The 25,705-nt window shown below is 38.1% G+C and overlaps 1 protein-coding gene across 1 annotated transcript in view; it reads left to right on the forward strand.

Annotated features, from left to right (window-relative positions):
• LOC108709739 (collagen alpha-1(IV) chain-like) overlaps positions 1-25,705 on the forward strand; it is a 110,807-nt gene that overhangs the window by 4,940 nt on the left and 80,162 nt on the right. Inside the window, exon 2 of the mRNA XM_041584255.1 lies at positions 25,133-25,189. Within this exon, the coding sequence (XP_041440189.1) occupies positions 25,133-25,189 (57 nt within the window). The remainder of the gene's footprint in view (positions 1-25,132; positions 25,190-25,705) is intronic.

Here is a 25,705-nt window from a genome sequence, read left to right on the forward strand (position 1 = left end):
TGAGGTTTCAGTGTTTACCAAGAATATCAAGCAAGAAGTGCCCAAGTTGTTGTCAACTACTCATCTGACTAAAAGATCAGTCAAACTGTAAGATGCCCTTGTGGTAAAGTGTAAGGTTACACACATACTTACTCATCTTTTACTCACTAATTTATCACACATTTGCAGCTACATACCCCCTCCCCTTGCAGGAAAAGAGTGGTATTAGCTAACTGTGGGTGTGAAAATGATCCTCTTGAACACAAAATCTGGAGCTTATTTCCTAACAAATCCATGAAGCATCTTTAAGGGCGGGGAAGCAGCACAAAATAATTTTCATTTCTGTCTTCCCACAGTTTATCCAAAATGCCTGTTTATTTTCCTTTCCTGCAATATTCTGTTCTTCTTTGCAACACTACACCAAATTAATATGATTCTACAAGGAAATACTGTAGGTTGTAACAATTGAAACAAAGTGTATTTTACATAAAGCATATGGTATGTAGCAGTAGTAGTATATATTGTTATTTCAGTTTGACCTCATAATCTGTACAACTTCTAGGGAGTAAACCAATGTTATATCAGTTGATATCATTACTATTTCTATTTGTGACACCATTGTAATCCACCCTCCACAGTTTCTACACCTCTATGTACAGGTATGGGATCCATTATCCAGAAACCCATTATCTAGAAAGCTCCGAATTATGGGAAGGCTATCTTCCACAGATTCCATTTTAATCAAATGATTTAAATTTTTAAAATTACTCACTTTTTCCATGTAATAAGAAGCCAGTACTTTGTACTTGATCCAGGCTAAGATACAATTCATCCTTTTTGGAAGCAGAACTATTGGATTGTGATTATTTAATATTTAAATGATTTTTAGAAGACTTAAGGCACGGAGAGCCAAATTGCAGAAAGATTCTTAATCCGGAAAAAACCCCAGGTCCTGAGCATTCTGGATACCTGTAATACAAAGCACATAGACAAGTGAATGCATTCCCCATTTTGGCAGACATTGACAATAAAATATATTTTTTCATTTTTACATTAATTTACTGTTACACCTTGAACATGTAATGGTTAATTATGTAGGCCCTTTAAAATGATAGCCACACACTGGCCATGAGTTGATACATTACTAGTCTGTTAAACAGATTTACCTATTCATGTTTCCTGTTAGGACCAGAGAACACAAATTAGTCTGAAACATCTGAAGTCGTGTTCAGACCATACTAGTGAAATAAGGCACTAAAAGAGCAAAGGTCACCCAAAAGAAATAAACACATCCTCTCATGAAGTTTCCAGAAATCTGTGGCAACAGCACAGTTTCAGCAGGGTTACTGGATTCCTCAGTTATAAAATATGGGAAAGTAAACCAAAAAGTTTCCATTGGCATGACCTAAACTCTGGCCTTTAGCATAATAAAAACAAAGAAACGTTAAATGTGTTGATAAGGTGGTGAATTTCCCAACAGCAAACACCAGAGGCTATTTGTGTCAACTATTGTTTTAGGTAGAATCAAACAGATTGGCATCATATGTTATTTATTAGAAGATACAATTCCAGACTATGCGTATGGTTTCATTATTAATCCTATTGATAAAGTTGTTGTTAAAAATACAGTAGATCCCCCCATTTTATGTTTTTCCATAGGACCAGAAAAAAATGGTGTAAAATTCAGGAAAATGTGAAATCAGGGAATTGTATTATGCATAATATATAGGTGGGACCACAAAACAACAATGTAAAATGAGGGAAAACTTTAAATCAGGAATACCTTTGTGAGGTGTGTTTTTACTGGCAACAGTTTGTTGGAAAAGAATCGAGATATACGGCTCTCTGGTGTCTAATTTGGGCTACAGATAACTGGCTGGTAGAAACGATACTGGCAACCCTGATTTCAGATATGTGTTTGGTGGTGAAAGGGTTCATTTTCTCTCTCGGCCTGGTAATTGTCAGATTAGAGTAGAGCTGCTAAAGCTGTCCATAGATGTTAAGAGTTTTAAAAGATCTTTTATCGTAAGACCAAGCTTATCTTGAAACAATTGTTTAAATGTACGATTTGTCCATCAACTAAAAGACCATTTCAAGCAAGTTGAAGCCAAGAAAACTGTGGGTATCTGCCTGCTTGGCCCATGAAACAATTGGACAATGGATAAATTTCACTGTGACCAATGAAAATTTTCCTGACTGAATTTCTGACCGATGTCAGACGAAAAATCGCTAGATGCATGATCGTTCGTTGCCAGGTGATAATTTGACGAATTTGTCAGATTGCACTAAAATCAGTTGTTATGGAGAGAAACATGTTAATGTCTATGGTGATATTAATGTATGTATGTATGATAGGCTGTGCCCTAACCCTGGTTGATCTTCCTTGGATGTGGGAGGGGTCTGCTTCTGCAGCTTACCTGTAGATTTCATAAGGCAGCTTGTCAATTTGTCAAACTTTAATTCAAGCCTTTTGTCAGCCGCTTAACGTGCCAATGACTGATGGTAATACATATTGAATGAGTTTACATTTTAAAAATGTCATTTAGCTAAAGAGTAAGTAAGTTAGCTAATCATTTTGAAGTTATTGTGCTGAAGGATTGTCTGTGGAGCATTAGGCCAGAAATGTTGAGATCTTGTGTAAGGGTAAAGTAAATTAAAAGCGCTAAGATAAAAACAAATATATTATCAAATATATACAAAAGTTTGCTAAACAATATTGCAGCCTGTCCCAACCCCAGCCTTTAACCATTGTGCCCATATATATACATTTTTGTATACATGGAGGAGGTAGGTTAGATATACTAAATGATAAGTTTATTGAGTCTTAATTGATCTATGTCTATTTATATTTAAATCGGGGTACAAGTGCAAATGCTATAGTCCTTCAAACAGTGTAGCCTTACAAATATCAGTTACAAATGTATGTTTTTTAAAATTAAGTACTGAGAAGTATTTGCTGACCTATTTATAACAAACATTTAATTATGTAACTTAAAGGAGCAGTAAACCCCCTCTAAAGATAAAAGCCCCCATTTGCTTCCCTCCCTTCTTCCGCCATGCATAGTGTTCTACTAGAAAAAGTGTCCTGGGCAGCAACACTGACCTATATATGCAGTGTAGTGCATTGGAGCTCATGGGCGCCATGCTTGATAGCTTTGGATTTCCTTATGAAGTGAGTGCGGACACTTGAGCTTTTGGTGCATGCACAGTTGAAGCCAGTCTATAGTAGTGGCATGCGGCTGTAAGCACTGTAATTTATTGAAGGGAAAGAAGAGGATCCACAAGACACTGAAGTTACTAGCTAGGCTTTTAACTGTAGGGGGTTTACACCTCCTTTAAAGGGGCAGTTGGCTAAATTGGGGACTAGGGTCAAAGTGATTATTCACCAATGGGCTGTAAGGTTAATGGGGACTTTCTGTTGGTATAGGTGCATTCATTATCACTGTTGTCTTGCATCCCTGGGGTCCTAGTTTCGATTCCAGACAGGACACTGTATGCATGGTGTTTGTATGGTTTCCCTTTGGAGTACTACATCTTGCTCCTACACTGAAAAAACATACATGTAGGTTAATGGGCAGTGTGTAGTGATCTTGGACCCTACTACGACATGCACTGATATGAATGCCATATCTTCTCTGTAAAAGCAGAGCGGAATAGGTTTGTGCAATATTCATAAATTATAATATAAATTTATTCACTATAAAGGCTACGGGGCCTGTGCCTAAAGAGGCCACAACATATTTTATAATTAAACCCTTGTCTGCCATGATTCTTTGATCCTGCCTTGCTTGGTCTTTCCAGTAAAAACCCAACATGGAATAGACCATAGAGAAACTCATAAACAGAACAGCTACAGTGCTGGCAGTCAGGTCCTTCATAGCTGGTGCGATATGTATAACAATCTATGACAGACAAGTGGTTGTCTGGGCTCATGACAAAGCCATAGCGGCCTTTTTGACTGATTTGCTCTGTAACAATAATACAGTATATTGTACATGAAGGTAACTAAACAAGCATGAATCCAAACTGATGGCAAAACAATATTAAAAATGTACCTGGAAAATCCCCAGGTCCCAAGTATCATAAGTTGACATACTTTGACATACATTTGGTGTGGTTGGCTAGAATTTCCTTTCTGAATTCCTAAAAGAGATAAAAGCCAAGAGGTATAATTTGTCCTTTGTCTTTAATGAAATGATTTGCAGTAAGCAAGTTTGAGCAATCCCATTGGAACTGATTTTCATCCTTAAGACTTTCCACTGCCTTAATTACATGAAATTTCAAAGTGAGAAGGAAACCAAAACTGAAGATTTGTAAACAAAGCATAAATCATCCTTTTAAAGCTAGAGCTTTGTCTGACTTTTTAAAGTGGCTACTTATGCAGTTTTAATTCATATATGAGGCACAATCCAAACAATACATAAGAGTTTTCTCATCTAAAAAGAAAACTGCTAATTCTAAGCCTTTAAATATGCATTAGCTAATATACCACTAATGGTCGCAGTGGAGCTCTGTTACCTCTAAAATGTATTTGCACAAAAGTTTAAAATATTTGTTATAATCTGTGCCTGCATATTTGTTTTATTAGAGCCTGAGATTGATTTAAATGTGTTTCTCTACTTGCTTTTGGTTTTTACATAGGTTGAATTTGTTACTTAATTTGAGACAGTATTGTTCAGGTGCCCATATATTATCAGATCCGCACATTTGACAAGGTTTTCTTCCCACATGCAGGACCAAGTCTTGCTGATTCTATTGTTGGCCTTTTGGACGAGGACCACATAAATGCAGTACTCTTCTGAAGGGATTTTTGAACCACATTAATTAACCACATCAATTTTCAGTTGGGTAGTAGTGATGAGCAAATTCTTTCATCAGTCATGTATTGACAGTGAAATCCTGCACTTCACAATCTGCGAAATTGTTCGCGAAACTGCTAAAAAAATTTACCACAATAAATTTGCCACAACAAAAAAGCCTCCAATACAAAATTGTGGCTGAAACAAAAAAAGGCACCAAAAGAAAAACCACCCATTGACTTTAATGCATTTGGACAAAAAAGTTGCCAAGACAAAAATGTTGTTGAGACAAAAAAGGCACTGCAAGAAAATATTGTGAATTTTTTGACATCATCACTATTGGGCAGACCTATTTGTGGGCCCCATACATGGGCCATTCAGTTAATGACTCAGTCCAAAAATGTGTCAAAAATAAGCCCTACCTATAAATAGAAACCACTCCCACTGTTATAATAAGCCTTGAACACCAATTTCTGGTTTGCCCACTTTAAAGCACACCCATTTTCATTTTGCTGTTTTCATCTTCTGAACAGTTTGATGTCCACTATACATGCATTTACCAAAGTCTGTGGCCTGTAGGGACCATGAAATGAAAATAGTGTAAACAAATTGTCACAGCTGCCAACTCAGCTTTTGCAAGCATCACACTGTCTGCGTATTTTGTTGTCAGACCCTTTAACAGTACAAAGGTCCCAGAAAATCATATATTTTTGAATCCAACATAGAAATGTCTTTTTATTCCAAACTACAAATTGCAAAGTCTCACTTAGTCTAAATTTAGCACTTCACCTTCTTCAAACAATGTCCCTACCTGCATATTATGTGTCTTAAGACCCCCCTAATAGTACAAAGACCCCAGAAAACCATACTACCAAACTACAAAGATATGCTAAAAACATGTAATGAACAAAATTGCAGGAATAAAAATGCCAATAAAATCGCAAGGATCAAATAAAATTTGTTACAATCAACAAAACAACAAAATGACTGATCCATCATGTAATTAGGGGTCGTTATACTTTATCCAATAGTTATGGGGCAAAAAACAAAGCTTTTAGATGAACAAGAGAAGGCAAAATGGTAAAATTGATAAATATAAAAAAGTTTTTAAAAGGGTATATTTTTTGGTATTTATTTTTGGCTCTAGTCCTTAAGAGAAGTGTAAATGAGCTGGATAGAGTGCAGAGACGTGCAACTAAACTGGTTAGAGGGATGAAAGGCTTAAATTATGAGGGTAGACTGTCAAGGCTGAGGTTGTTTTATCTGGCAAAAAAGATGCCTGAGAGGGGACATGATTACACTTTACAAGTACATTAGAGGACATTATAGACAAATAGCAGGGGACCACCTTTTTTCCCATAAAGAGAATCACTGCACCAGAAGCCACTCAATAATGGAGGGCCAATAATGGAAGCCAGTGTTGAGCACTCCCTGTTTTAAAGGAAAAGTAACACTAAAAATAAAAAAATCCATTCCTCCTCCCTCCATTAATACTGCTATCCTTGACAAAGTTAAATATTTTTAATATTTAAAGGAACAGTAACATCAAAAAATAAAAGTGTTTTAAAGTAATGAAAATATAATGCAGTGTTGCCCTGCACTGGTAAAACTGCTGTGTTTGATTCAGTAACACTACTATTGTTTCTATAAATAAGCTGCTGTGTAGCAATGGGCGCAGCCATTCAAAGGAGAAAAAGCTCAGGTTACACAGCAGATAGCAGATAAGCTCTGTAGAACATAATGCTATCTGTTATCCATTATTTATCCTGTGCATATGTGCTACATACAGTGATACAATTCTGGTGACCCTTCAGAAGTTTATCTGATGTGGGAATAGGTGAACAATGTAGGCACTTACAATCAGGGTCAGACTGTACGATTGGGGGCCCATCTGGAATAGAAAACAAGTCAGCACGACAATCACTTTCGCCTTAAATTGGTGCACGTTCTTCAATGGCCACTTTCCACTGATAATACAAGCAGGAACGTTAGAACAGCACCATACATAATTCTGAGTTAAAAAGCCTTTATTAGTGCTAGGGCATTACAGTATTAGGGGCCCATCGGATTCCAAAGCTCTGTTGCCCCCGCGGCTTAGGTGACTTTTTTTCTCTCGGTGTCCTGCTGGTTCAGTCCAACCCTGCTAACAGTCTGGGTCTGAGGTACAGGGGGGGATTACCGGTGTAAACAATGCAGGAGCTTACTTTCTGAATTTGAGGCTTACACAATGCAGTTACTCTCAGTACTGATACTTTTTAAAACTTGCACAATACAATACATCTGCTCTTAAGTCTGAGTATTTAATTGGGCTGATAACTGCAGTGCTGAGAACCAAGTGGTTTTGTACACATGACCCATCTGCTCAGTTTTCACACATCTGTTTAATGTCACGGCAGGCAGACTTTCATGTGGGGGCCACACAAGGGGGGATCGTGGGCTGCCAGTTGGACAGTACTGGACTAGAGTAAAGGAACTATCATTTCAAGCAGTGTAGGTGGTTCTTAACAGTGAGGGCAGTGAGGCTGTGGAATGCCCTGCTGGATGATTCTATTAATGCTTTTAAGAAGAAATTGGATGATTTCTTGGACAAGCAAAATATCATAGGCTATTGTGATACTAAAATCTACCACTTTAGTATAAATATTGTTAAGTCAGAGTGAGTGTGTATGTATGGGTTTCATTTGCAGGGGTTAAAATTGATTTTTTTTCCCACAAATCTCGAAAAATGTGTGGTTTTCCTATATTTCTAAAAATCTCAAAAAAAAAAATGAGATTTAATAAGTGTAAAAACTTCTAAGGCAAAACTTTGCAAATTAAAAGTTGTCAAGGTGCGATAAAAGTCAACAGGAACAGCACTGAACTGCAACTGCTGAACTGCAGCTCGTTTAGGTTCTTCGTTGTCTAGTGTAAAGCTCCCCGCCTCTTCTTTTATGAGCGCTCCTCCTTTCTCCGACTGTGAAGACCTCAAAGAGGTGCCTGCTGGGTATGCTCCCTGCCTCTGCTCCAATGTGTTTGCTTTTAAAATAAAAATAAAACTCTAGACCTAGTATGTTACATAGTTTGTTAGTGGTGTCTTAAAAATGTTTTTATGACTCCATTCTGTTTGGTTTGTGGCTTTGTTCAGCTTTGTTATTGCCTTTGAGGAATGGACCCAGTGATTATTTTATCAAGTTTAAGCTGTCATGTATTTATTATTTTTAAGACAACTGGACAATTTTTTTGCAAAAAATACATAATTTTAGTTCAAAACACAAGCACAGTTGTATAAATCTTGATGCATAAGGTACAATAGCATCAGGCACATCTCTTCTGGTAATGAGATTATGCTGGAATTCTAGCAGCATGCTATATTATTGGTAAATAACAGGCCACTCATTGCCACTAAATCTTTTTTGTATTTGAAGGACTGACAACAACTATAGCAATATAAACTCACAGTTATATATGGGCTCTATATGCCTCTCCAACTACTATAAACAGTAACTTTAAGAACAGGCACATTCAGGTAAAACTAATTTGCTCTAAATAGGACTACATACCTATTGCTAACTGAGACACAAGGCCTCTCTCAAAGAGCCTGTTGTAATGTCTGTATAAACTCAAAGAGGCCCACTTACTCAATATATAATGATTGCTCACAGTGATGCAATAACATACTTTTATTTTTTTAAAAGCACACTTTTATTTTATATTCATCCCTATTATCTGAGAATGGGAAAAATGGAAAAATGGCAAACCAAAATTCTGTATGCTTTAGCTATAGATTTGTTTACTGCTGGTTATCACCAGATTGCAGAGAAAATGCCACTCTCTTGAGTGATTTACAATTCATATGTGCATTTAATTGAAGAGCTTGATGGGGGTTGTTCAGATTCAGCTGTTTTTCAGAAGAGAACTTTCATCAAATTCAACAATAAGGTTCATGTTAAAATACTGCATGTTTCTATAGCTAATTACTCTCAGTAAAGATAGCAGAAAATGTGGGTAGGCTTATCATTGTCTTCAGGACTAAAGCACAAGTCAAACAAACCAACATATATCATATACAGAAGGGAATAAACAGTGGGCTTGATAATGCCCTTGAGGGGACACTTGATATATTTTCTGCCACATTTGGAAACTGAAGAGGGTGTTGTTGAGTTCATATTTATCCTAAAAATAACAGTTAAACATCTTAAAACTGTTATTAAAAACAGATGTAGTTTTTGAACAAAAAACATTTCTATTGCATAACAGTTGGTCAACAAATAGTTTTGACCTGCAAAGCAAATGTCTAGATCAGTGATCCCCAACCAGTAGCTCGCGAGCAACATGTTGCTCTCCAACCCCTTGGATGTTGCTCTCAGGGTCCTCAAACCAGGTGCTTATTTTTGAAATCCAGGCTTGGAAGTAAGTTTTAATTGCATAAAAACTAAGTATAGTGCCAAGTAGAGCATCCTGTAGGCTGTCAGTCCACATAGGGGATACCAAATTGGCAATCACAGCCCTTATTTGTCATGCTAAGGGACTTTTCATGCTTGTGTTGCTCCCCAACTGTTTTTACATTTGAATGTGGATCACAGATAAAAAAGGTTGGGGACCCCTGGTCTAGATGGACCAGAAAGGCTCTACTTGCTTAGGACTGGTTTAGATGGGTAGTCTTATCGCATGAGATGTTTTGGTGTGCAACTGATGTGCAGTTTTCTATGTTCTTCAGTGCATTTAAATTAAGATTTGAAACCTTCCCTATAATACACATTATTCAAATTTATTTATAGCTGGCGCATGATCTGTAGCCATGTAAAATGCATTGGGAGAGAGCTTGCACTCTATTTTACATAACTAAATAGAATAATCCCCAAGTGCATTATTTATATTCATTTCCAAATACCCAGGTGGTTCAGTATAATCTGTGATTTACCCTTATGCCTTGTGATTATTTCCACTGATTACTATAACAGTTTATAGTAAAACCATGTCTATGTGTGCAAACAGCACACACAGCTTGTTTTATTTATACTTTTCTTGCCTTCATCTTAACTTTTTTTTCTTAAGATGTCTTTTATTTTATTTTTAGTCTGAGTTAGAAATAGAAATGCACTACACTATCTAGATTTTAATTCCTACTCAGTGCCAAAAATGTATGATATTTTAGATAATAGCAATTTATAGTTTCACAGAAGCAGACCAATTGTATACACAAAGAGAACATGATTGCAATCTACAGCATGAAACAATCCTGCTATTATTCTACTCGAAGGAATTCCAGTTGCATGATTCAGACCACATAGAGGGACATTTCTTTATTTTTTGACCAATTAAAATATTCTTATGTAACATCAGTATAAACCTATTTGAATTAAACAATGGATAGAAATAACTTCTTTAACTGGATGGAAACAGAACTCATTAAATGAATTACTTTTGTATTTCAAATACTAATATACCTATTTATTTGCTTCATCTATGAAACCCAGTATTAGGACTTTCTTATATAAATTATTTACCTCTCTTGTTTTTCTGGCAAAATCTTCATCCTTTGATATGTCTAGACTGAAGGTCTTTGAACCCCCTGGGTTCATATCTCATTTTGAGGTCCAATATTTGCCTTGGCCCTAATTAGCTCATGATAGATATATACATGTATTGTAATAACAGTCCCTTTAATACTCACAATTTTAAACATCAATTCTGAAATGACAGAAAAAAAAACCTTATCTGGACTTACCTTTTCTTTTATAAATGCTTGAGCCATGAGACAAAGCAGCACAATAGAAGAATAGAGACTATCACTCATAGAGAATTAATGAAAATTAAGTAGCAGCCATGCATGTTGTAATATAATTCAAAGTAAAAGAACAAAGTATTTTCATATTCACAGTTTGGTTACAAGTAGTAGAATGCAATATATTATGTTTGAGTTTCTCTATTTATAAATTATTTGCTCAACAGTTTATGCCTGAAGTATTAAGGACAGTTTTCCATGCCATGTTTAACATATGTATGAATTATTATTATTTTTTGCATAAAAGATAATTGTGTATTGACAATAATAATATAAGAGTACCATTCATTAGCTTGGAATCTGTCTGCTTTAAATTTAATTGCATGTTGACCTTTATCTAGAATATTCACACATGGAAATTTCATGAGAATAGATGGAGCGCCATTAATTCTGCTTAATAAAGGACCCCGTTGTTCAGCTGAATACCAGAATCTTCCAAAAATTTCTTTAGATCACACATTTCAATTACAGTATGTAAATAAAAAGGACACCAATGAACAAAGACACCTTGTATAATTCAAAAAAAATCCCCAAAAGTCTGAAAAAATTAGCATCTAATGCATCAAATGTATACAAATTTCACCACTTATGATTCAAGATTTCCAGTTATTTCTGATAATATCAGTATTAGGTAGCATTCCACATCATGGCAATGATGTACGCCTGTGAATTAAAAAAGAAATGGATAGGACAATATAAAATTAGTATGGACAAAAGGATGCAGGGCAGACAGTTTGCATAGATACCTTAAAATGAGAGAAATATGATTTTGTTATATATTAAAATTGTTTTTAATACTCTTTTATTTCTAAATTAATGTGATTGAAAATGTGATTTTTTTCATATAGTACAAAGCAGCACAGAAACCAGTGCAACTAAGAGCCTACCTTTGGGAGCACTAGAAAATGTAGAAAACTTTGCGAAACGTGAGTTTTGACGGCGCCGTCAATTCGGGGAAATTCGGTGGTGAATTTTCACTGCAATTTCACAAAATTATTTGCCGCCCGTGAAACATGGAAATTTGAAGCAAATTTGCGCCTGGCAAATAGATTCGCCCATCACTTTCTGTAAGCTCTATGGGGCAGGGACCTCCTTCCCACTGTCTCTTACCATATATATATTGTACTTTTATGCACTGTACAGAGCTGTGGCTCCTTAACAGCACTTTACAAATAAAGTTATACATGCATACATACATACCTACAATTAGCACCAAACTTTAATAATCAGCCTTGTAGCATCAGCTATTATAGGCCAACGTAATTTTCTGCTTGAAAAACCCCTAAGCTTATCTTCTAAACAGCTGCTCAGAGCCCACTTAGCATTTGAGTGTCACAGACACTTTCCAAGATAGCGACCCCCTATGACGACCCCTGTATGAGAAGCAGAAACATTAGGCTGGTACAATAAATTCAGTATATGTATATGGAATTTTAGCTATAATCATTTTTTATGGTTTAGTTCTCCTTCAAGAGAAGATACTCAGTGCTTTGTCTGTAATCACCCAGTCAGTGTATAGTACAAATATGGGACCTCTCTTTCCGGAAACCCATTATCCTGAACAGGCCCGAATTTGTGGAAAGATCACAAAGGCCTGGGCCTAGGGCGGCAGAGTTTTAGGGGGTGGCATGCTGCCCAACCACATCCACACTGATCTGGGTGCACTGGTGATGCACAGGAGATATGATGTTTTTTTTTTTTAATTTCCTGAGCATCAATCCCCAGTGCTCTGACATCCTCAAAAACCAAACAGGGGGTGGGATGATTGCATCATGGGTGGAGCAGGAACATATGAGGTTGGGTTTATGACATTTGGCATGTTTGTGCCTTACAGATGCAGCCACTTTGGTTTGTCTGTTTGATACAGAATAACTAAACACAGATATCCCATTTATCTCATTTAACACAGAAAACTGCGTCACAACATCCCATCTAATTAAAGCATTCACCATTGTTCACAATGGTGCTTTGGTATGCTAATGGAAAGGTTAAATGCATTTAATGAGTTAAGATGACTTTAAATAACGCAGTTTCTTCAATTAACCATGAGTCATTTATCTCACAAATCCAAGTGACTTCATCTGTATGTGTGTGTGTGGTTTTGACATCAGAGGTGGTTAATCACCAGATTATTGATAGGGTTTCACAAGACTAAAACCAAAACAGGCAGTGGACCAGAACAGCCCTAAGAAAAATGGGTCAAAATCAAACTGGTGTTAACATTACATGAGACATTTCATTACTCCTTGGTTTTTAACTTTTGTTAAAATGTCCTAACAAGGTGAAATGAGCTGAATCTCCCCTATCCTTCTGGTTGGTGTTAAGTTTTTAAAGTAGCAAACTTTAGTGCTGAAGTCTCCAAAGCTTCAAATGGCTCCATAATTAAGGCGTCCAAGACAAGACGGAGATCCAGAGAGGTACAATAGTCTTATTCTTAGGCCTGATCACTAATGGTAAATTCTTCCCCATAAAAATTAATGCTTGGTCCAGTTTACGACCTCTTTGGCTTCCAATCCCAACAAATTAGAGTGGTAGAGGTAGCAATCTTCACAATGTTCAGGACTAGGATATGGATTCCTGAAGGTTTCTTCTTTCTTGGTAGAAATATTTTACATTTTCATATATAGGACAAAATCTAGGAATCTGAGTTCGGACATTAATAAAAAATCCTGAAAAAATCTTGAGTTAAAGAAGCTTTCTTTAAGTTTATTATCCATCCATGGGTTTGTAATAAATTTAACACCTTCTCTGTATGGCTTTTTAATGTCACTGGTGATTCCATTTTTATTAGGATATTGTCCAGTATTGTGAACATTTTAGAACCTGGAGTCTAAGGGATGCAATAAGAGGGGAGAATGTTTGTCCTTGAAGATGTTGCTAGTACAAATGGAAAAGCTTTGCACTGGTAGCTTGAGGCATTTGATGAATTCCTGTACTTAATATCATGAGGGATTAACCAATTTTTCCTCATCAAATAAAATGATATATGCAGTCCCTCTACAATTTAAGCTATGAGTATGAGCCACCATGAAAATTCTCACAAATATTCCAATTGTTAACGGGACATCTGCCATTGACTTTTAAATGTTCTTGGCAGGTCTGAGTTGGAGTACTTTTTTCACTGGACTTTTAACACCATCGGACATTAATAAATCCTGAAAAAATTGAGTTTTTTTTTCTCTGAAGAAATTGTATTTTTCCTTTAAAAGTCCGCGTAGAAAAATTTGGAGCTTAATTAATAATCTCCGAAAACATGTTTTATATTTTCAAGGCAATAAAATGTTCAGCCAGAAGCTTAAAAAAAAGTTCATTACTGCAATCCAAGAAACCATTTAAGCAGATGTTTCAATCTTAAAGAAAGACTAAACTCAGCCATAGTATATTATATCTATTGTTTTGTATTAAATCATATTATTACTTATTTTTAAAAAAAACTGTGTAAAAGAGTCAAGGTTACATATTGTCTATGAGCTGCGCAGTGGCCATTTTTTTACCTTATCTTTTGGCATTGTTTATAGCTGAAGTTCCTATCTGCTGTATCTCCCTTCCTTATAAGAGGTGGGGTGCTTTTCTTGTCTCATGGCAAAAAATTGTTCTGCAAATGAAGAGGGGAATAAGATTTCCCCAAACGGCAATGGCTGCTTAAAATATCTGTTTACTGGTTGGTTTTATTATTTTAATTTTTGAGAACTTAAATGGCTTAAAGCCAACAATCAAACATTGTTATTTCGCAATTCACTAAATTATAGTGAATGTTTCAGAAATCTGTTTCACAGATAGATTTCAAGTTTTATTTACTTTTTCCTACGGATGATTACTGCTGAAATCAGTTTGTTAGAGCTGGAAAAACACTGACACAAGCTGCTCACAGTCTAACCTGGTGCAAACAATTGTTCATGCACTCAGTACTTGTACTCCCATTAAACATTTTAAAAGTTACAAAAAAAGAACAATAGAGACTAATTGCTAATGTAATAAAAGTTACAAAGTTTGCTAAAAGTCTGCTCACCAATAGCAACCAATAAGCAGGTGGTTTTTATCAAGTATAAGAACACGAACATATTATTGATCCCCATGGGTTGCTGTATCAGGGCAATCATTGGCCTTTTATAACCTACTCACTGAATGTGAAATATATGCCACAACACCTTTTCTTTTTCATTTTAATGACAGTAGGCAGCATTTACTGGCACTTGTTTAAAAGAAAAACATCCTACTGGCTGCATTGGTTGCTGCTGTAGTGTCTTTTATTACATATGAGGGATTGTCTTGTTTTTTTATTTTTAAGAATAGTAGAATCATATAATTCTGGCTTTGTGTTTAAGCAACAATCTTGTCACAACAGTGTTGTGTGTTGTCTGTAGCCATGTACAGTATGTCTTAATGTAAAAAATAACCTCACTGTTTTTATTGCATTGCTTCATTGTGCAAAGGTCTAATAAGCAATTGCTTCTTTTTATTTATTGGAGATTATATATACTGTACACAAAAAGCAGACTTACAGACATATAAAAGATATTATAAAGCAATTATTCTTTAATCTGCTAAATCTGATGACTTTCTTTTGTTCTCCCTGGATACTTGTAATAGAGAATAAAACATATGTAAGAAAGATTTGCAGGAAAACTAGGTTTGTGCAGGTTTCCTGTCTAGCCACAGGATGGACAGTTCTCTTTCCTTTGATTCTGTTTTTTTCTTGGGGTCAGGAGTCCAAAATAGTTTTCTAGGTAAACTATCTTAATAAAAGAGAATTCTCCATCAGCTATATTGTAATACAGAAAGTAATTCCAGTCAGCACCTGTGCCTTTCAAACTGCTTCAAGCTGGTGCAAGTCCAACAGTTTCCACTCAGAACTTGTTTGCCAAATACTTGTATCATGGACAGCACCACTCACGATTTTCTTTTTCTTTAAAAAGCCTTTATTAAGCCATGGGCTCTGACCCAAACAAGAAGTTTGGGTCAGAGCCCATGGCTTAATAAAGGCTTTTTAAAGAAAAAGAAAATCGTGAGTGGTGCTATCCATGATACAAATATTGTAATAAAGCACAGAGTTTGCACACCCATAATTATCAGATCTACTCTACCAACAACTTGGAATGACATGATTTGGGAAGAAGGATTAAAAACACAATCAGATATAAAAGATATTTGACTTGTCTTCTTACTTTAATGATGCTAATAGTAATTTGAAAAGTAAGCCACGTGGTTTCAATATCAGTTTCTCATATTTTTGCTTTACTTGTTTTATTTTTATATCTGCAGTACATCCTGTAATGCTACTATAGTATTTTGCTTTTAATGTACCAACAAGGGCAAAAGGGATTTGCATTTATATATTAAATATATTTTTATGTAGCACGCAATCTTTTTTACATGCCTCATTATGTGGTGCTACAACTCAGAGTATATTACTGTATGTTGAATAATTTGGTCTAATTTTGGTCTAACTGTGCATAGAATGTGTCAGAATATAACACCAAGGCAGATTTATCAAAGGTTGAGTTATAGAGTTTTTTTTAACTTCGAATGAACTCGAATGACCTCGAAACTCGAATAGTATCTTATTTAAGAAAAAACGCGAACGTCTAAAACTTGAACTAATATTACCGACCTGAAAACTCAAATCCAATTCAAATTGAATTAGACTAAACTCAAATCGAGTTTTTTTCTCAGAAACTTCTTCAAATGGGTTACTGGACCTCTGCCATTGACTTGAACTACATGAACTCGATAGGTTTTAGGTGGCGTATTATCAAAATTGATTTGTTCCCAGGGTCAAGGAATTTTAAGAGCCAATGACGAGATTGTGAGTCATGCCTAGCAAATACCCCTCAGTAACAACAAAATAGTACCTGCTGTCATTTCCCTACACATACTAACTATGGGTCATTTATTACATGTAAGGCAGGGTACAAAGTGGAAAAAACAGACCCAATCCACCATGTTTATTGCACTTTTCTCCCTACCCTTTGGGCAGAGGAATTGCTGCAGGCCTTTGTCCTTCACAATTAAGCACAGAGACCTGAATTCACACTATGATTACAGTGCCTGCATTCGGCACTGGGGCATGCAGGTGCCCACTACCTGCTCATTTCTTAACTTGTCCCAGTCCAGTACTGGCCTCCTGTTTATCCAAAAGAAGAAGAGGTAAATTGTAATCCAAAAGATAATTCTTCCAGGTTAAACATAACTTCCTTGCTTGGGCTATTCATTCCAAACGAAAACCCAATATCCATACACACACACCCCTCCATACTTTCACATAAATTATATATACGCATATTGTGAGATTTCAGGTAACAGGAATCTTGACCACGGCACTTTTGTAGCACAGAATCAGCACACAGAGCCTTAGTTCAGTCCAATTCAGCCTGGGCTGCTTTATTTGAAGCCGTTCACACAGACAGCATAAAGAAAAGGTTTCAGCAGATTGAAATAAAACAAATAAAACGTATCACAGTCCAGCACTTACTGATTCAGCTCAGTTTCCTCAGTGTCTGGTGTGCAAAGCAATGGCTCCAGGCTTGTAGTTTTAAACAGGCAAATCTGTAATGATCTCTCTGTGTCACTCTCAGTTTGAGTTCACAGCAGGCTCCTCAGCCCCTCACACACACTGAAATTAGACACCTGATTAATTTATGAGCAGGTAGCTAACACCACACCCAGGTCAGTCTGGAGTGGAATGGAAGGCCCGCCCAGATCCTTCCCTCCATTCCAGCCCTGGATACCCTAAAGAAGAATAACAATGCAGTTTCTTAACTGCCATATCCTTCATCCAGGGCCCTTAACCCCTGAACTAACATGCATTTTCCTTTTACCATATCACATATCCCCCCCCCTAGATCACTAGTAGAGTGATCTACAAGAGGACGAGACACTGGTGAAGTCCCATACTTTAAAGCCACCTTATGCTAATGACCAACATTTTTCAGACAAAAACCTGGGAGAAACATATATTCCATCAAGCACTTTCCCAGATATCCTGTTTAACTCTTTACTATGTACATTACTTTCTTGTACCATCCCCACTGTTGGGATAGATGCACCAAAGAGGGAATGGATTCTGGAGAGGCCATCAACATTGCTCATCTGAACTCCTGGCCTATGTGTTACCGTAAACTTAAACTCTTGCATAGCCAGGAACCAGCGGGTAACTCTCCTATTAGTCTCCTTCTTATCACACATCCATCTCAGCGGTGCGTGATCTGTCACTAACTCAAATTCCCTTCCTAAGAGGTAATACCGTAGTGCCTCCAGTGCCCACTTTATGGCCAGACACTCTTTTTCAACTACTGCGTACTTCCTCTCGTGGTCATTTAATTTTCGGCTAATGTAGACTACTGGATGTTCCTCTCCATTATGAACCTGAGACAAAATTGCCCCTAGCCCTACATCGGATGCATCTGTTTGCACAATAAAAGTTTTAGAGAAGTCTGGTGAAAACAATACTGGCTTGGAACATAATGCATCCTTTAAAGCCTGAAAAGACTTCTCTGTCTCCGGTGTCCACTTTACCATTACAGATTCTTTCCCTTTTGTCAAATCTGTTAAAGGCGCTGCAAGGGTAGCAAAGTTTGGGATAAACCTCCTATAGTATCCTGTAATCCCCAAAAAAGCTCGGACCTGCTTTTTATTTAGAGGGCGTGGCCAGGCATGAATGGCCTCAGTTTTATTAACTTGGGGTTTTATAACCCCCCTACCAATGATGTACCCCAGATACTTAGCCTCTTCTAACCCAATAGCACATTTTTTTGGGTTGGCTGTAAAACCTGCCATCTGGAGAGCATCTAACACAGCCTGGACCCTCGGCAAATGTGAATCCCAATCAGGGCTGTGTATGATAACATCATCTAGGTATGCAGCCGCCCACTGTCTATGGGGTTTTAAAATTTTGTCCATTGCCCTTTGAAATGTTGCAGGCGCATTTTGTAATCCAAAAGGCATCATTCTATACTGGAATGCTCCCTCTGGTGTTACAAAAGCTGTTTTCTCTTTAGCCGTTTGGGAAAGAGGGATCTGCCAATAACCTTTTGTAAGATCTAGGGTTGTTAGGTAACGGGCAGTACCTAACCTGTCAATAAGCTCATCCACACGTGGCATAGGGTATGTATCAAATTTGGATATTGCATTGAGCTTACGAAAATCATTGCAGAACCTCCAACTTCCATCTGGTTTTGGAACCAGTACAATAGGAGAAGACCAATCACTACATGACTCTTCAATAACACCCAGATCTAGCATTTTTTTTACTTCTTCTGCTACTACCTGTCGTCTAGCTTCTGGTATTCTATAGGGTTTTAGCTTTACATGATCCCCAGGGTTAGTAACAATGTCATGTTCAACAATAGAGGTATGACCTGGATGTTCTGAAAAAACTTCTCTATTTCTCATGAGAAATTCTTTTACCTCTTGTTTCTGAACACCCGAAAGGGTCTCTGCAATCTTCACCTCTGGAATTAAAGGTTGTTTACTGAATGTTTTTGCATATAGTATAGCAGATTCAGCAGTTAGGGACTCTCTGTCTTTCCATGGTTTCAACAAATTAACATGGTAGATTTGCACAGGCTTCCTTTTTCCTGGCTGATGAATTTTATAATTCACTTCCCAACTTTTTTCCATTACTTCAAAAGGACCTTGCCACTTCGCAAGGAATTTGCTTTCTGCCGTGGGGACTAACACCAGGACCCTATCACCAGGGGCAAAAGTACGTACCCGAGAACCCCTGTTATATACCTGTTGCTGCATGGCCTGAGCACGCACCATGTGTTCTTTAACAATTGGCATTACTGCTGCAATTCGATCCTGCATTTGGGATATGTGTTCAATCACACTTTTATAAGGTGTCACTTCTCCCTCCCATGTCTCTTTGGCTATATCTAAAAGCCCTCTGGGATGTCTCCCGTAAAGTAAGTGAAAAGGCGAGTATCCTGTAGATGACTGGGGAACCTCCCTAATGGCAAACATCAGATAAGGCAAGAGTTGATCCCAGTTTCTCCCATCCTTATCTATTACCTTCTTTAACATGCCTTTAAGGGTTTTATTAAACCGTTCCACAAGCCCATCTGTCTGTGGATGATATACTGAGGTCCTGAGGTGTGAGATTTGGAACAATTTACATAACTCCTTAGTCACTCTAGACATGAATGGCGTCCCCTGGTCTGTCAGGATCTCCTTGGGAATACCTACCCGGCTAAATACCTGAACTAGCTCTTTTGCAATCGTTTTAGCACATGTATTGCGCAATGGAACTGCTTCAGGATAGCGGGTAGCATAGTCCATAATCACTAGGATATGTTGATGTCCCCGAGCAGATTTTACTAAGGGACCCACCAGATCCATAGCAATTCTTTCAAAGGGAGTTTCAATTATTGGTAAGGGCACCAGGGGACTACGAAAGTGGGGCAGGGGTGAAGAAATTTGGCATTCAGGACAGGAAGCACAATAATCTCGAATATTCTTGTACACTCCTGGCCAAAAAAATCTTTGTAGAACCCTCTCAATAGTTTTTTCCACCCCCAAGTGACCACCCATGACATGCCCATGTGCCAGGTCCATTACCATCCTCCTATAGGGTTGGGGAACTACCAACTGTTCAATAACCTCCTCCCCTTTTTTGTACATCTGGTATAACAACCCTCCATTCATAGCCATATAAGGATAGGACAGCCTCATCTCAGGTTCTGTAGGCTTTCCATCCACCATTTTTACATTCTCTCTAGCCTTGGCCAGTGTGGAATCTTTTAACTGCTCAGTACCAAAATTTCCTTTATGAATCTCTAGGTTAGGTAGTCCTAGAGGACCCTCTGTGTCTGTGGGGCTCAGGTTATCCTGCATAGGAGCAGAATTGTCCTCAGAGTCACTCTCCTGATCTCCCGCTAACACAGAAAAGGGAAAAACAAGGGGGTCCTGGGTAGTAATGTTCTCTGAGGATTTAACCTCACTATCTACAGACTGGGGTTTATTCTGAGTTTGGTTTTCCCAAAGTTCCCAGAAATAAGGAAAATCTCTCCCAATTATGAAATCATGTAAGAGTTGTGGAACTATTCCAGCTGAACAGGCCACAGACCCAAATGAGGTATCAACCTGAATAGTTGCTATGGGATACTCCCTAATGTCTCCATGTATGCAGACTACAGCAAGCTTTTTCCCTTGACAAATTACCGGAGGTATTAGACCTGACTTTATCAAAGTAACTGAACTACCAGAGTCCAGCAAGGCATGTACTTGTTTACCTCCCACAGTTACCACACACATTTGCTTTTCCTTATAAACCACAGGCTTATCCGAACATGCAACATAAGCAAATAATGATTGGTTCTTATTCATGACAGAAAAATCACACTGCATTGGTTCATCTATAAGAGGACAGTCTGCAACCATATGTCCCATTTTATGGCAGCGAAAGCACTTAATTGCCTCTTGACCAAGTCTTTTATTAGGGAGAGGCCCTCCTGACTTGGCCTGCCAATCTTTGACCCCAGTACCGACCTTCTCTCTTGGAATGTTCCTACCGAGTGCCATGGGAGATCTCGGTTTAATGGGTGAATGTTGCTGCGAAGATTTAGGGTCAGCCAAATCCTGAGCTGCCAGGTACCTCTCCACCATTTCCACTAGGTGGTCAGCTGACCTGGGGTCTGCATGACTTACCCACTTTTGCACTTTCACCGGGAGGGACCTCAGGAAACGATCCATGACAACCCTTTCCACGATTTGGGGACTAGTCAGGGTGTCCGGCTGCAGCCACTTTTTCGCCAGGTATATTAAGTCATGCATTTGAGACCGGGGCGACTTGTCAGCAACGTAAATCCAACTCTGTACCCGCTGAGCCCGTACAGACGTGGTAACCCCCAGCCTTGTAACAATTTCCAGCTTCAACTTCTCATAGTCCTCGGCATCCTCGGCTGGCAGATCAAAATATGCTTTTTGGGGTTCCCCTGAGAGGAATGGAGCCAACAGCCCCGCCCACTGCTCCTTGGGCCAAGCTTCTCTCGCAGCTGTACGTTCAAATGTGTGTAAGAACGCTTCCACATCATCTTGCGGTGTCAATTTTTGTAGAAAATGACTGGCTCTGATAGTACCACTCAAATTATGCTGGGATACTACCGGAACAGCTTGGGCCCTCAGTGTGAGCTGTTGCACCAACTCCTGCTGGGCCATCAGGGAATCTCTCAAGGCCGACACCTGTGTAACAGTAGACTCCCTCTCTGCTTGTAGCTGTTCAGCCAGCAACTTGTTTGCACGCTTCTGATCCTCACTGATCTGCACAACAGCTTGTTGCAAATAAGAATTTGTTTCTCGCTGGGCAGCATTGGCTTGCTGCTGTGCTGCATTAGCAACAATAAGCTGCTCCAAAACTTTCTCCATGTTGTAGCAAGAAACCTTTCAAAACACAGTCCAATATTACTGGCCCTTTAAGATTCTGTGCTTAACTGTTTTTTTGTGCCAGCGCAAACTCCACCAATTGTGAGATTTCAGGTAACAGGAATCTTGACCACGGCACTTTTGTAGCACAGAATCAGCACACAGAGCCTTAGTTCAGTCCAATTCAGCCTGGGCTGCTTTATTTGAAGCCGTTCACACAGACAGCATAAAGAAAAGGTTTCAGCAGATTGAAATAAAACAAATAAAACGTATCACAGTCCAGCACTTACTGATTCAGCTCAGTTTCCTCAGTGTCTGGTGTGCAAAGCAATGGCTCCAGGCTTGTAGTTTTAAACAGGCAAATCTGTAATGATCTCTCTGTGTCACTCTCAGTTTGAGTTCACAGCAGGCTCCTCAGCCCCTCACACACACTGAAATTAGACACCTGATTAATTTATGAGCAGGTAGCTAACACCACACCCAGGTCAGTCTGGAGTGGAATGGAAGGCCCGCCCAGATCCTTCCCTCCATTCCAGCCCTGGATACCCTAAAGAAGAATAACAATGCAGTTTCTTAACTGCCATATCCTTCATCCAGGGCCCTTAACCCCTGAACTAACATGCATTTTCCTTTTACCATATCACAATATCTATACTAACTAAAGAGTTTAGTATCACAATAGCCTTTGATATTATGTCTGTCCAAGAAATCATCCAAGCCTCTTAAAAGCATTAACAGAATCAGCCATCACAACATCACCCGGCAGTGCATTCCACAACCTCACTGTCCTGACTGTGAAGAGCCCCCTACGTTGCTTCAAATGAAAGTTCTTTTCTTCTAGTCTAAAGGGGTGGCCTCTGGTACGGTGATCCACTTTATGGGTAAAAAAGGTCCCCTGCTATTTGTCTATAATGTCCTCTAATGTACTTGTAAAGTGTAATCATGTCCCCTCGCAAGCGCCTTTTTTCCAGAGAAAACAACCCCAACCTTGACTACCCTCATAATTTAAGCCTTCCATCCCTCTAACCAATTTAGTTGCACGTCTCTGCACTCTCCCCAGCTCATTTATATCCCTCTTCAGGACTGGAGCCCAAAACAAAGTTACAAGATGACAGCCCCCTGCAGACAACTTTGAAAAGATAAATCATTTGTTTAATTAGGCTTCTGGTGCAGTAAGTTCATGTTTATGTTTAGTATACAAAATAAAGCATTTAAAGCATTATTCTATTTTAGTTCTCCTTTAAGGACTGGAGTCCAAAACTGCACTGCATACTCCAGATGAGACCTTACAGGGACCTATAAAGAGGCGTAATTATGTTTTCATCCCTTGAGTTAATGCCCTTTTTTATGCAAGACGGAACTTTATTTGCTTTAGTTATTATCTTATAGACGAAATATGGAGGGTTAAATTATAACTGGATGATTTATCTTGGTTAATACAATTCCGTCCTCCATTATATAATGGTCGGTTAACTGTGTGGTTATTGGGATATAAGTGTTGCAGGAATAAAACTCAATACTCGTAAGTATACCTAGGTATTAAGCGGCTAAAACCAGAGCAACGCATACGTGAGAGTGTTACCATTAATCTTAATAGATCTGAGAATCAGCTCTCTCTTGTTGGTATTAATATAGCCGCATATGTGTCTAAGATTCGGCCCGCTGATCCCACCTCCACAGTTCCCTTGATATGCGTGTAACACAAGGTTCTGTTAGGCACTGTTCGGTGGATGGGCGGAAAGGTGGAAGGGTTAATGTGGGTGGAAGCAGGTGGTTCTTGTGCTGCAATGTGGTAGAATACACTACAGCCAGGATTAAGAATCTTTCGTTAACAGTACCTTGTGTTACACACATATCAAGGGAACTGGACATAAAGGAAACTTGTTTACAAGTACATTTTCTTTCATTATACAGTGTTAGGAAGAGACATTCTTTAACATTTTAGATTATTTGGGGTACCATGAAGAGTACTCCAAGGTCAACACTACTGGGAACAAGTGACAATTGGAATTTAATTGGGCAGTTGTGCATCAGACTTGTATCCTTATTCATCAAGCAAATCATTTCTAGTCTAATTATTTGTCTTGCTCTATTTGGCATATGTGTAAAATAGACATAGCTGTCTAGTTGTTGCAGGGAGTATAACTCCCAGAAACAATTTGGCAAGATAACAACAAATATATAGTGCAAGATAGCTGACATACATTGTAAAATTATACAAATTTGTACAGTGCATGTGTACAGTGAATCATGTGCAGTAATGTGTATTGTGATTTTTTTTTTGCAAATAAGACATTAATAGTTATTGGTTTCATTCTGCTTTAGAATGCTTCTACTTCCTGATAATAAGGCTCTTTCTAGGATAGCAGCCAGGCCTGAACTATTAAATAACTTCCACATTACTGAGATTGTGCTAGAAATTCCTCAGATAAGCAGTGCTGCACACACAGCCCTCCTTATTTGGTTGGGATGCTGGCAGTTTAGGAAGATGTAATTCATGACATCCAAGTAGAAATTGAATCCTAATCAGGTATATGCAACAGAAATTAATATTAATACTTAGAGAAACAGCAGGCACAGATAATAAAAAATATGACCTAACTGGAAAAATACATCAGCAACATGATTTGGAATGCATACTGTGTCCAGGCAGATATCAGCTTAACTAAGACCAACTAGAGATAAATGACTAAGTTACAGAGTACTAATATAATTATAGAATACTGAAAAAAATGGGGGCTGATTTATTCATGTTTGTACTTTGGATTTGGCCAGTATAAAGTATGTTCGCATTTCTTGCATAGCTTGCAAGATTAAGATCTCTCTTGTGTTTTCTCATTTCATATTGTCCAAACCGGGAGTTCTCCAACAATATTTCCTGTATCTCTGTGTACACTTAACAGTTACACACATAGGGGGTTTTTGTAATAAAAGGCACTAAGTTTGCCCAGTAGTAATAACCCATAGCAGCCAATCAGCAGGTAGCATTTACTGGTCATCTGTTTAAAAGCAACCATCTTATTGGTTGCTATGGCTTACTGCTCGTCTGCAAACTTAGCGCCTTTTATAACATTTGGGGGATAATAACTAAAATGAAAACTTCATTTTAAATATACAAATTAAAATATACATTTATATGTGATGACAAAGGGAGGGGAAAGCTGTTGTTCCAAAGCATACAAGGAGAATATAATATCATGTAAAATATTTTCTTTTCTTTCTGTAACAGGCCTGCAATGGATGTGGAACTAGCAAATGTGACTGCAGTGGAGCAAAAGGACAAAAAGTAAGTTTCCAGATAAAACTTCACAAGGATGCAACATATTCTGTTCAGCCTTTGCGTAATCTCTACATCATTGCATAGCCTATTTATCAAAGGTCGAAGTTAATACTCTAATAAATTTGAATGTACTCACAACTCGAATGGGAGGTTATTTATGAAAAAACTTGAAAATCTAATAGGGATGCACCAAATCCACTATTTTGGATTCGGCCGAACCCCCGAATCCTTCACAAAAGATTCGGCCGAATACCGAACCTAATCCGAACCCTAATTTGCATATACAAATTAGGGGTGGGAAGGGGAAAAATTTTATATTTCCTTGTTTTGTGACAAAACTCATGGATTTCCCTCCCCTCCCATAATTTGCATATGCAAATTAGGATTCGGATTCAGTTCGGCCTGGCAGAAGGATTCGGCCGAATCCTGGCCAAATCCTGAACCGAATCTTGGATTCGGTGCATCCCTAAAATCTAACATTCAATTGAATGATCCAAAAATTCAAATCAAATTCGAATCAAG

This window comes from Xenopus laevis, chromosome 2S (genome assembly GCF_017654675.1).
Source record: "Xenopus laevis strain J_2021 chromosome 2S, Xenopus_laevis_v10.1, whole genome shotgun sequence".
NCBI lineage: Eukaryota > Metazoa > Chordata > Amphibia > Anura > Pipidae > Xenopus > Xenopus laevis.